The sequence below is a fragment of the Salvelinus alpinus genome, chromosome 9 (assembly GCF_045679555.1).
Source record: "Salvelinus alpinus chromosome 9, SLU_Salpinus.1, whole genome shotgun sequence".
Taxonomy (NCBI): Eukaryota; Metazoa; Chordata; class Actinopteri; order Salmoniformes; family Salmonidae; genus Salvelinus; species Salvelinus alpinus.
In genome coordinates, this window is record NC_092094.1 from 83,134,980 (window position 1) to 83,148,877 (window position 13,898).

Below are 13,898 nucleotides of genomic sequence, written 5' to 3' on the forward strand. Positions count from 1 at the left end.
TATCGGTACAGAGTCAATGTGTCAAAGTGCGGGGGCACCGGTGTCGAGGTAATTGAGGTAACTATGTACATGAGGGTAGGGTTATTAAAGTGGCTATGCATAGACAATAACAGAGAGTAGCAGCAGTGTGTGTGTGTGTGTGGGGGGGGGGTGAAAATAGTCTGGGTAGCCATTTGAATCCCCAAACCAACTAGGTGAAAAATCTGTTGATGTGCCCTTGAGCAAGGCACTTAACCCTACTTGCTCCTGTAAGTCCAACAGATAAGATACAACAGGGAGCCCTCTTCTGGTCTTCATCAGTAGAGGGCTGCTGAGGGATAGCAGCCCTCTAATGATGGGGATAGGGATCAAATTTTATTGGTCACATACACATGGTTAGCAGATGTTATTGCGAGTGTAGCGAAATGCTTCAAGTGGGTTTACACCTACAGGTATACATAATGACCAGAAGGACTGTAGAACTGTAGTATTTTGGGTGTGAATACAAGGGGGAGTAAGCCTTATTCACACTCCGGCAGGAGAGTCTTTATGGAAATATGTTTAATTTCTGCTAAATGGTAAAGTGCTCCATTAAATCTTTCATTAGATGTCTCGCCCAGTGGCAGGCAGTGGCCACTTGGCCAGAGCCCAAAACAAACCCACTCTGAGTTAGTCAGAATTAGATTCAGGGAGAATCCTCCCCTCCTACATTTTAGTAATTTAGCAGACGCTCCTATCCAGAGTAACTTACTGGAGCAATTAGGGTTAAGTGCCTTGCTCAAGGGAACATCAACAGAATTATATATATTTTCAGGACCCTGTCTTTCAAAGATAATTCGTAAAAATCCAAATAACTTCACAGATTTTCATTGTAAAGGGTTTAAAACACTGTTTCCCATGCTTGTTCAATGAACCATAAACAATTAATGAACATGCACCTGTGGAACGGTAGTTAAGACACTAACAGCTTACAGACGGTAGGCAATTAAGGTCACAGTTATGAAAACGTAGGACACTAAAGAGGCCTTTCTACTGACTCTGAAAACACCAAAAGAAAGATGCCCAGGGTCCCTGCTCATCTGCGTGAATGTGCCTTAGGCATGCTGCAAGGAGGCATGAGGACTGCAGATGTGGCCAGGGCAATAAATTGCAATGTCCGTACTGTGAGGCGCCTAAGATAGCGCTACAGGAAGACAGGAGGGACAGCTGATCGTCCTCACAGTGGCAGACCACGTGTAACAACACCTGCACAGGATCGGTACATCTGAACATCACACCTACGGAACAGGTACAGGATGGCAACAACTGCCTGAGTTACACCAGGAACGCACAATCCCTCCATCAGTGATCAGACTGTCCGTAATAGGCTGAGAGAGGCTGGAGTGAGGGATTGTAGGCATGTTGTAAGGCAGGTCCTCACCAGACATCACCGGCAACAACGTCGCCTATGGGCACAAACCCACCGTCACTGGACCAGACAGGACTGGCAAAAAGGTGGAGGGGGTGGAGGTGGAGGGTCCGTCATGGTCTGGGGCGGTGTGTCACAGCATCATCGGACTGAGCTTGTTGTCATTGCAGGCAATCTCAACACTGTGCATTAAAGGGAAGACATCCTCCTCCCTCATGCGGTACCCTTCCTGCAGGCTCATCCTGGCATGACCCTCCAGCATGACAATGCCACCAGCCATACTGCTCGTTCTGTGCGTGATTTCCTGCAAGACAGGAATGTCAGTGTTCTGCCATGGCCAGCGAAGAGCCTGGATCTCAATCCCATTGAGCACGTATGGAACCTGTTGGATCGGGGGGTGAGGGCTAGGGCCATTCCCCCCAGAAATGTCCAGGAACTTGCAGGTACCTTGGTGGAAGAGGGGGGTAACATCTCACAGCAAGAACTGGCAAATCTGGTGCAGTCCATGAGGAGGAGATGCACTGCAGTACTTAACGCAGCTGGTGGCCACACCAGATACTGACTGTTACTTTTGATTTTGACCCCCCCTTTGTTCAGGGACACATTATTCCATTTCTGTTAGTCACATGTCTGTGGAACTTGTTCAGTTTGTGTCTCAGTTGTTGAATCTTTTTATGTTCATACAAATATTTACACATGTTAAGTTTGCTGAAAATAAATGCAGTCGACGTTTCTTTTGTTGCTGAGTTTATATATATAAATACATATAATCATTTTTTTTATACTCATCCAGGGTGTGTAGCAGTGCAGTGTGCAGCAGCACCCGTCATTCACATTCCTGTGCTTTCCTCCCCACAGACACAGACAAACAGGCCTTTCTGGAAAGCTTGACCGCTCTTATGTGGAAAACTGTTATGAAACTACCAGATTGTCAGAACAAAGAGCCCATATACTACACCACCTGAATACTGAGCATAACAGGTCTCTGACAGCAGAGCCAGCCTTCCACCCACGATGTGTCAGAGCCATAGCCTCTAGCTACTCCCTCATACCTCCACCTGCCCAGAGCAAACACATTCCACATACGACAGGCTTATTTTCTCATCAGCACAGTCTGAGCCTGTACTAGTCTGTCAACAACTACTGTGTGAAAAATATATCAACTACAACAATACTTCACAGAGATCTAACATCTAATATTTTTGGTCAAAAGTGTAAGTGTGTGTATAAACATGGCCTTTGAATTGTCATTTATAAAATCTGAGACAATGGCTAATGACAGTATTAATGATGTATTAGTGATAAAATGAGGAGTGCCCCATTGGATGTATCCTGTCTTACTGTACATTCTGTGATTGTGCTCCTTCATACTGTTGATATTGGGACAGAGCCAGAAGAGGGTGTGGGAATAACATTTTATCCTGACCTGTTGCAGACAGCTGAAGAGCAGGGTTATCACGTCTCAACAAGTATACTTTTTATGTTTTTGTTACTGTCTAAACTTTTGACTGGTACTGTATATCCACACTATAGGTTGGAATAATACTGTGACATTGTTAAAATTATGATAATGCCCTTTTAGTGTAAGAGCTGAGTGAAAAGACAACCTGAAATTTCTGCCTATTTGGTTGGATGGAGTTTTGGCCTTCCATGGTGACATCACCATGCAATAAATTAGTTAATAGACCAATAAGAAAGAGAGTTCCAAACCTCTCTGCCAATAACAGCAAATTTTCCATTTTCCACTTCCCACTCAGACCACTCCAAGCAAAATTCTTGCTAGAGAAATTGCCCTTTGGTATGAAGCTATTTTTGTTTATTTTTGACCATTTTAATTGAAAACAATCACAGCAAGGTACTTAATTGTTACCCAGAAATGATTTGATATTGAGATAAAAATGGCTGCATTGGACCTTTAATTGTTTAGCATAATAGGGTCTACTGATGCTTTAATTAAGCATGGATAAGTTGAGTTGTGGTTCACCATGGCAAAGTGTACAACCAGTTGGTAAAGTGGAGCCCTAAATTAGATCAAGGCATATTTCATAGACTCCGAAAGTAACACCTACAATAAACATCCATACTACCAAATGGGGATGAGGCAGGTACCCCAGAAAGCCATATTGTGTGGGGTTGTAAAGAGCTGCCACTTTGAAAAATGATATGGCAAAATCACTGAATCGACGGCTGATGCCCTCTTTTGCTACACAATAAATTAAAGTCACAAACGTCAGTGGATGGAGGAAACAAATCCATCACCCTTTGTTGCAGGTACATTCCTGTGTTCACGCGTTTTTGTCCCTAGAAACCAGCATTTTTGCCATTTGTAATAGTTGTGATTGTAACTCTACAGAGTCTCAGAACAAGGCCATGCTCAATTGTTTCCAGGGGACATTGTGGGAATAGAATTTGAGGGAAGAATTGCAGTGAGCAATTAAACATTAAAAAGGAACCTTGGGCACAGACAATCAATTGAATTAACGAGTTCCCAAATGAAGAGTAAAATGTGTTCAGCATTCATAAATAAGGCCGTTAAAGACCTAAAAAGTGATACAGCATTAAAAATAAAGTCATTGGATTTACAGGTAACTGAAAAAATAAAGGAAACACCAACATAAAGTGTTTTAATAGGGTGTTGGGCCACCACGAGCCTCCAGGACAGCTTCAATGCACCTTGGCATAGATTCTACAAGTGTCTGGAACTCTATTGGAGGGCTGCGTCACCATTCTTCCACGAACAATTCCATAATTTTGTGTTTTGTTGATGGTGGTGGAAACCGCTTTCTCAGGCGGCGCTCCAGAATCTCACATAAGCGTTCAATTGGTTTGAAATCTGGTGACTGACACACCCTTTAAACCTCCTATGCTCCTTTGAGACCCCTCTTTCATAGTCACTGAGATGTCTTCTAGCCATGGTAGCCAAACTATTGGGAAAGTGGGCATTTTTATACATGACCCTAAGCATTACTGAGAAACTCAGAGGGGGGGGGGGGGGGGGTTCATCACACAATGGACCAAATAGATGGTCATAATAAATGAGATGATATTTAAAGGTTCATGTATATCAACATGATACAGAGGCATTCCAGCAAGATTGGGGAAAAAAGGTGGGAGAAATGAAAGACTTCGATGAGAGAGGAGTTGGGGGGGGTCAGGAGAATTTGGAACAGGGAAGCTTCACTGACGCCAATAAAGCTATCCTCAGATCTGATTCCAGAAAAATGTAGGAAGCAAAAATATGACATATACAAGTAAATGCCAAAATAATGGAAACACTTGAGTAAATGAGCGATACAAAGTATATTGAAAGCAGGTGCATCCACACAGGTGTGGTTCCTGAGTTAAATCAGCAATTAACATCCTATCATGCTTAGGGTTATCTATAAAAATGCTGGGCAGGGCATTAGTTTGGCCATTATTTTGGCTAACATGGCTATGCCCCAAAAGGATGGCAATGCCCCATCCACAGGGCACGAGTAGTCATTAAATAGTTTTATGAGCATAAAAACGATGTAAACCATATGCCCGTCTCAGTCACCAGATCTCAACCCAATTTAACACTTATGGGAGTAAAAATGGTATTGCTTGCATCCCTCCAATAAAGTTCTAGACACTTGTAGAATCTATGCCAATGTGCATGAAAGCTGTTCTGGCCCAACACCCCATTAAGATACTTTTTGTTGGCGTTTCCTTTATTTTGGCAGTTACCTGTACATAGATAGCACTGTATTGGAGTAAAATGGGTGAATGTGTTTCCATAATCCAAACAGATAAGACTAAATCACCTAAAATTCTGTCAACCACAATGAAATCCATCAAATGTGATGTGACGGGACACAGGTCGTCTCTGGTCATTAATCTGGGAGTTACATCAACAATTTAGTTCACCAAAGCTTTTAAGATTTTCCTCCTCTCCAAAAAGTGCTGAATTCCAGAGACTCGAGACTAAACAATATGAGAGAGCATACCTCTTTTCCTCCCTCTACAAAGTCTTGGGAGAGAAACCACTGCTACTGCTCCAGGTAGTTATAAGCTATTTATTTAGGATCTATTGATCTGGAAGGGAGATATTTTCCCGTTCATTGCAGCATACGCAGAATTATGTTTTTGATTTATCCCAGTTTTTACAGGATCCCTAGTCCCCTAGATTAAGCTTGTGTTGCCTCTCTTTACAGGCTTGTTACTGGCACATTAACCAGGGCAAAAACTGTGCAGAATGGATGGCAAAATAAAGACCTAAGTACAGACAGAATTGGCTGGTACCAAAAGAGCTGTAACCAGGCTGCAGGAACATCAACATGAAGCACTCAGCTGAGTTTGGACCAAGCAAACTCACCATGTCAATGCTGTGAACCTAGTCTCCCTATACGCTTGTTTCTATTTCTGACCAATACAATCAAACTCTAGAACCATACTCTTACAACACCTAAATGAGTGTGTTCTGATTAGTTTAGGGGTAGATCTAGAGGTAGAACACATAAATCTAGTCTGAGAACAGAATCATGTCGTTGTTTAGGTGGTGGTTTTCATAATGAGAGTATCCTCCGGATACTGGTTGAGAGAATACCAAGAGTGTGCAAAGCTGTCATCAAGGCAAAGGATGGCTACTTTGAAGAATCTCAAATATAAAATATATTTTGATTTGTTTAACACTTTGTTGGTTACTACATGATTCCATATGTGTTATTTCCTAGTTTTGATGTCTTCACTATTATTCTACAATGTAGAAAATAGTAAAAATAAAGAAAAACCATGGAATGAGTAGGTGCGTCTAAACTTTTGACTGGTACTGTATATCCACACTATAGGTTGGAATAATACTGTGACATTGTTAAAATTATGATAATGCCCTTTTAGTGTAAGAGCTGAGTGAAAAGACAACCTGAAATTTCTGCCTATTTGGTTGGATGGAGTTTTGGCCTTCCATGGTGACATCACCATGCAATAAATTAGTTAATAGACCAATAAGAAAGAGAGTTCCAAACCTCTCTGCCAATAACAGCAAATTTTCCGTTTTCCACTTCCCACTCAGACCACTCCAAGCAAAATTCTTGCTAGAGAAATTGCCCTTTGGTATGAAGCTATTTTTGTTTATTTTTGACCATTTTAATTGAAAACAATCACAGCAAGGTACTTAATTGTTACCCAGAAATGATTTGATATTGAGATAAAAATGGCTGCATTGGACCTTTAATTGTTTAGCATAATAGGGTCTACTGATGCTTTAATTAAGCATGGATAAGTTGAGTTGTGGTTCACCATGGCAAAGTGTACAACCAGTTGGTAAAGTGGAGCCCTAAATTAGATCAAGGCATATTTCATAGACTCCGAAAGTAACACCTACAATAAACATCCATACTACCAAATGGGGATGAGGCAGGTACCCCAGAAAGCCATATTGTGTGGGGTTGTAAAGAGCTGCCACTTTGAAAAATGATATGATAAAATCACTGAATCGACGGCTGATGCCCTCTTTTGCTACACAATAAATTAAAGTCACAAACGTCAGTGGATGGAGGAAACAAATCCATCACCCTTTGTTGCAGGTACATTCCTGTGTTCACGCGTTTTTGTCCCTAGAAACCAGCATTTTTGACATTTGTAATAGTTGTGATTGTAACTCTACAGAGTCTCAGAACAAGGCCATGCTCAATTGTTTCCAGGGGACATTGTGGGAATAGAATTTGAGGGAAGAATTGCAGTGAGCAATTAAACATTAAAAAGGAACCTTGGGCACAGACAATCAATTGAATTAACGAGTTCCCAAATGAAGAGTAAAATGTGTTCAGCATTCATAAATAAGGCCGTTAAAGACCTAAAAAGTGATACAGCATTAAAAATAAAGTCATTGGATTTACAGGTAACTGAAAAAATAAAGGAAACACCAACATAAAGTGTCTTAATAGGGTGTTGGGCCACCACGAGCCTCCAGGACAGCTTCAATGCACCTTGGCATAGATTCTACAAGTGTCTGGAACTCTATTGGAGGGCTGCGTCACCATTCTTCCACGAACAATTCCATAATTTTGTGTTTTGTTGATGGTGGTGGAAACCGCTTTCTCAGGCGGCGCTCCAGAATCTCACATAAGCGTTCAATTGGTTTGAAATCTGGTGACTGACACACCCTTTAAACCTCCTATGCTCCTTTGAGACCCCTCTTTCATAGTCACTGAGATGTCTTCTAGCCATGGTAGCCAAAATATTGGGAAACTGGGCATTTTTATACATGACCCTAAGCATGATGGGATGTTTTAATTGCTCAGGAGCCACACCTGTGTGGTATCCCTCATTGGCTCAAGTGTTTCCATCATTTTGGCAGCTACCTGTAATTCTAAGCACAGTGCAATAAAATAATGACTTGCTTACAGTATAATGTAATGCATAATCTGACCTAAGGTTAATTGCCCAATGCCCTGTGACATTTTTGCCAGCAGTGATAAGGCTCTTTTCAATTCCCCTACAAACTATATGAATTGTGTCAATGCATGTGCATGCATATCTGTGCATGTGGAATTCCCACTGTGGAGTCAATTGTTCACTTTGATCATATGTGTGTATTAGTGATTGTATATAAATGTGTGTGTGTGCGCTGTGGTGTGCGTGTGTGGCTGCTTTGAACTCACAGTCATTTCTTGGCCCTGGCCCAGCAGCTCTAGCTGCAGCTGGATCTCTTGGAGGCGCCTCTCCTGCCCTCTCTTCTCCCTTATATCCTGCAGGACCTTCTCTCCTGGCAACCTGTCCCAGCCAGCCTCCAGATCCTGACAGACACACAACAGAGAGTAATGTTCTCATGGGGAACACACCACTAATCATCACACATGTAGAAGGAGACATTCACTTGACCATAAAAGCAGAGGGGACTTCCATGAGGCAGAGTTGAAACTGTCACAGAAGAAACAGCCATCAAAAGACTTCCACTTAAACCAATAACTAACTACATTGTATAAAAATGCCATCGTCTAATTAGTCTGTCTGTAGAACATCACTGTAATGATGCACTGTCATCAATACAATACAATGCTATGAATCCCAATGGCAGATTTCTGTACTATGTTTTAGATTTATGGGAAAAAATCTGAGACATAGGAGAGTTGAAACCAAACCGTCGTAAGAGCTGAGGAAACTGAATAACCCCATTCCACTTCTCATGGGGTCCAACATAAATCTCATATTTATGGCATAGACTTGTAAGCTGGGGACACAGACTGCAGTATGCTACATCCAAAGCAAATGTTGAAAATGGGTCAGGAGGAAATGGATGAATCATGCCTGGAGGACTATCCAGGGCTGATGAATGAGAAGGCCTCGAGAGCTTGTCATTTCCATGGGATCTGTTTCATGGGTAGACCATAGGTCTAGGTAGGTCTTGGTTACAGAGGAGAGAAACTCTGAGCAGGCATCATCATGAGGTCTAGACTCCATAGAGACACAGATATCTACCCCAGAAATCCATAGATCACATATGTTTATAATGTTTACATTACGGTGCGTTCTTGTAAATTAAAATTAAGGTGATTCACAGCAATGGGTTCTGACACATTGTACCAAATATTTCAGAAAATACACTTGTACTTAGGTTCCAAAGGGCGTCCTGGAGAGGCCTTTCTTTCCTGCTTTGAGTGACCAATAGATGACCTGTAGTAAGGTCACAATCCAACCTCTAAAATATATGAGTGCACATTTAAGACCTAACTAAGTAAAATAATGGTTGGTTCTAAGAGGATGTAGCCAACCACAGGGTTCTTTTTGTGTGTCTAACCAGTGATATGTGGTTAAAGTCTCCATATCCTCTGGTCAGCTTGACATGCAGCACTATTTATGATCTAATAATGTCAAATTGATGGAAATATGATGAAAAATAGACATTTTGAGTGAGATTCGCTCATTGTGACATTGTAGGTTATGGGAGAGGCCTGTTCTTTGCAAAAAAAAAAAAAAAGTAAATAATTGTTATGACACATTTATGATTTCATATACAAGTTGAGTTCAGAGTTGAGAGCTCAGTAACGACGCATTACACAAATTTTGCAAATTTATGTCTGATATAAGACCTCATAACAACTTCCATAAGTAGTAAACTTAACAGAATAAGTGTCAATCACAATTCTATTGATATCCACGTTTCTGTCCACGAAATCATCAAGCACTATGAGATTATTCGATCAATTTTAGATTTTAACAAAGAAAGGCCCTCTTTAAAACACATGGCATGTGGAGTGTGTGTGGCTTCACCTATAAATGCCCTGTAGTCTCCCTGAGCCTGATGGAAACGATGACAACCTCCATGTGATGTCTCTTTTAAGTGGTTGTTATTAGAGCCCTTCAGACTCACTCACAATGGACTACCACTGTGGGATCAGGTTGCTCTCGTGCACTTGAGTGAGAAACACGCCGACCCAACAAGGCAAAACACAAATTAAAGTCTAGTTTTACTACCTTATTCACACCACTAACTACATGTTTCTGAAAAATGTTTTCTCAAAAATCGTTGGGAAAGACAGACCATTAATTTGGAAAAGACAGCTTATTCTGCCCTACTTTCAAGAAATCACAACCATCGTCAGAAGACTAGATGAGACATACATTTAGGCTTGAAATACCATTGACTTTTTATCACTTATAATAGCCACATAGGCTACATGGGTATCCTGTGCTATTTCTATTGAATGTACTGTAATTAAGGTTAGAGCTATCAATATATACACTATGGAGTCCACAGCAGTGCACATATTTTATCCATTCAACAGCATTTCTACACAGTGGAAAGACAACTTAGCATGTGTCTGATTAAGATATGCCTAACCTGAGCAAGAGATTCCATCTCTCATTTATTAAGTGTTTATATGATTAAGTCAAATTAAATCATTTGAATGATCAGTTTGACTATTTTCAGTTGCAACATAACTCACTGTAGCCCTGTACACTTGTACCCTCATAAGGGTTGAATGGCAGATTTGGGCACTGATAAGTGCCTACATTGGAATACAGTGGCTGTACAGTAACATGCTATACATGACGTCAGAGCTCAGGCTCTACGCTCCACAGCGCTGTATGGGTTTTGACTGTCAGCCGTTCAGAACTTGAGCAACGCAAGCAACAATAAGTTGCCCCCATCCCTCCCACTAATTGGACAACTTTTGCAAATGTTTTGTTGTCTGAGTGAGGGAAATGCTGTAAATTTAGAGGCCTCGATGTATTTTGAAAGATGCGACGTTGAGTATTATAATAAATACCGCTTTGATGTCCTACAAGCAAGCCAAACAACTGTGAGTCCAAATGTGCATATCATAAAACTCATGCCATATACAGTGTCAACGTTTATGACCACTATGTTTGATGTACAGTTAATAGATGACATGGCATTGTTCTGAACAGAATGAGCCTGTTTGTCTATTGTGAATGCACGCACCTGAATCATGACTCCTTTCTATGCGTAACACAATAACGATATGTTTCTCTAAATTGCCTTTTGAAAGCCTAACACTGTAAGATCATATTTTAGAACTTAGCTCGTTATGTTGGTAATAGAACAAGCTTCCAAATGATGCCCACCTGACCCAGATTGCGATTTAAAAATGGGCAATTTTTGAATTGCGTAAACTACAGTAATTGTGTGATGGCTGGGAGGCAGGGTTGTGCTCCAAACCAAACAAATGTTTTGCTCTAGTTCCTCAATGGCACAGCTAGGAGATTAAAAAAACACTTTATAGTTCAGAGCCATTCAACTATATTCTTACGGGGCCAGATATGAAAATGGTTATTTATAGGGGGGCAGACATTTTCTACATGGGATTACTATTCCTAAAACCAGTATAAAAAAAACATTCACAAACACAATTATAATCTTATGAAGCACTTTTATTAAAATGAAATGTTGCTAAAAGTTCATATTAAGTGCGTTAAGATTAGCTTAATTCAGTGCATCAAATTGTTTAAATAATGGAACACATTTGTAACACAGTTCATCTGCATCACATTCATTTTACATCCTGTCCATTTTACATACAGTTGAAGTCGGAAGTTTACATACACCTTAGCCAAATACATTTGAACTCAGTTTTTCACAATTCCTTATTCACATTTAATCCTAGTAAAAATTCCCTGTTTTAGGTCAGTTAGGATCACCACTTTATTTTAAAAACGTGAAATGTCAGAATAATAGTGGAGAGAATGATTTATTTCAGCTTTTATTTCTTTCATCACATTCCCAGTGGGTCAGAAGTTTACATACACTCAATTTGTATTTGGTAGCATTGCCTTTAAATTGTTTAACTTGGGTTAAACGTTTTGGGTAGCCTTCCCACAATAAGTTGGGTGAATTTTGGCCCATTCCTCCTGACAGAGCTGGTGTAACTGAGTCAGGTTTAAAGGCCTCCTTTTTCAGTTCAAACCACACATTTTCTATAGGATTGAGGTCAGAGCTTTGTGATGGCCACTCCAATACCTTGACTTTGTTGTCCTTAAGCCATTTTGTCACAACTTTGGAAGTATGCTTGGGGTCATTGTCCATTTGGAAGACCCATTTGTGACCAAGCTTTAACTTCCTGACTGATGTCTTGAGATGTTGTTTCAATATATCCACATAATTTTCCTGCCTCATGATGCCATCTATTTTGTGAAGTGCACCAGTCCCTCCTGCAGCAAAGCACCCCAAAAACATGATGCTGCCACCCGCGAGCTTCACGGTTGGGATGGTGTTCTTCGGCTTGCAAGCCTCCCCCTTTTTCCTCCAAACATAACGATGGTCATTATGGCCACACAACTATAATTTTGTTTCATCAGACCAGAGGACATTTCTCCAAAAAGTACGATCTTTGTCCCCATGTGCAGTTGCAAACCGTAGTCTGGCTTTTCTATGGCGGTTTTGGAGCAGAGGCTTCTTCCTTGCTGAGTGGCCTTTCAGGTCATGTCGATATAGGACTCGTTTTACTGAGGATATAGATACTTTTGTACCCGTTTCCTCCAGCATCTTCACAAGGTCCTTTGCGGTTGTTATGGGATTGATTTGCTATTTTCGCACGTCTCTAGGAGACAGAACGCGTCTCCTTACTGAGCGGTATGACGGCTGCGTGGTCCCATGGTGTTTATACTTGCGTACTATTGTTTGTACAGATGTACGTGGTACCTTCAGGCATTTGGAAATTGCTCCCAAGGACAAACCAGACTTACATCCACAGGTACACCTCCAATTGACTCAAATTGTGTCAATTAACCTATCAGAAGCTTCTAAAGCCATGACTTCATTTTCTAGAATTTTCCAAGCTGTTTAAAGCCACAGTCAACTTAGTGTATGTAAACTTCAGTGAATTATAAGTGAAAGAATCTGTCTGTAAACAATTGTTGGACAAATTACTTGTGTCATGCACAAAGTAGATGTCCTAACCGACTTGCCAAAACTATAGTTTGTTAACAAGAAAGTTGTGGAGTGGTTGAAAAACGAGTTTCAATAACTCCAACATAAGTGTATGTAAACTTCCGACTTCAACTGTATACAGTGGGGAGAACAAGTATTTGATACACTGCCGATTTTGCAGGTTTTCCTACTTACAAAGCATGTAGAGGTCTGTAATTTTTATCATAGGTACACTTCAACTGTGAGAGACGGAATCTAAAACAAAAATCCAGAAAATCACATTGTATGATTTTTAAATAATTAATTTGCATTTTATTGCATGACATAAGTATTTGATCACCTACCAACCAGTAAGAATTCCGGCTCTCACAGACCTGTTAGTTTTTCTTTAAGAAGCCCTCCTGTTCTCCACTCATTACCTGTATTAACTGCACCTGTTTGAACTCGTTACCTGTATAAAAGACACCTGTCCACACACTCAATCAAACAGATTCCAACCTCTCCACAATGGCCAAGACCAGAGAGCTGTGTAAGGACATCAGGGATAAAATTGTAGACCTGCACAAGGCCGGGATGGGCTACAGGACAATAGGCAAGCAGCTTGGTGAGAAGGAAACAACTGTTGGCGCAATTATTAGAAAATGGAAGAAGTTCAAGATGACGGTCAATCACCCTCGGTCTGGGGCTCCATGCAAGATTTCACCTCGTGGGGCATCAATGATCATGAGGAAGGTGAGGGATCAGCCCAGAACTACACGGCAGGACCTGGTCAATGACCTGAAGAGAGCTGGGACCACAGTCTCAAAGAAAACCATTAGTAACACACTACGCCGTCATGGATTAAAATCCTGCAGCGCACGCAAGGTCCCCCTGCTTAAGCCAGTGCATGTCCAGGCCTGTCTGAAGTTTGCCAATGACCATCTGGATGATCCAGAGGAGGAATGGGAGAAGGTCATGTGGTCTGATGAGACAAAAATAGAGCTTTTTGGTCTAACTCCACTCGCCGTGTTTGGAGGAAGAAGAAGTTTGAGTACAACCCCAAGAACACCATCCCAACCGTGAAGCATGGAGGTTGAAACATCATTCTTTGGGGATGCTTTTCTGCAAAGGGGACAGGACGACTGCACCGTATTGAGGGGAGGATGGATGGGGCCATGT

At 41.2% G+C, this 13,898-nt stretch overlaps 1 protein-coding gene across 2 annotated transcripts in view; it reads right to left on the reverse strand.

The window, feature by feature from the left end:
- The window catches only part of fsip1 (fibrous sheath interacting protein 1), a 52,584-nt gene that overhangs the window by 12,440 nt on the left and 26,246 nt on the right, over positions 1-13,898 (reverse strand). For both annotated transcript variants that reach the window (XM_071327463.1, XM_071327462.1), the window contains exon 10: positions 8,011-8,145. In XM_071327463.1, coding sequence (XP_071183564.1) covers positions 8,011-8,145 — 135 coding nt within the window. The remainder of the gene's footprint in view (positions 1-8,010; positions 8,146-13,898) is intronic.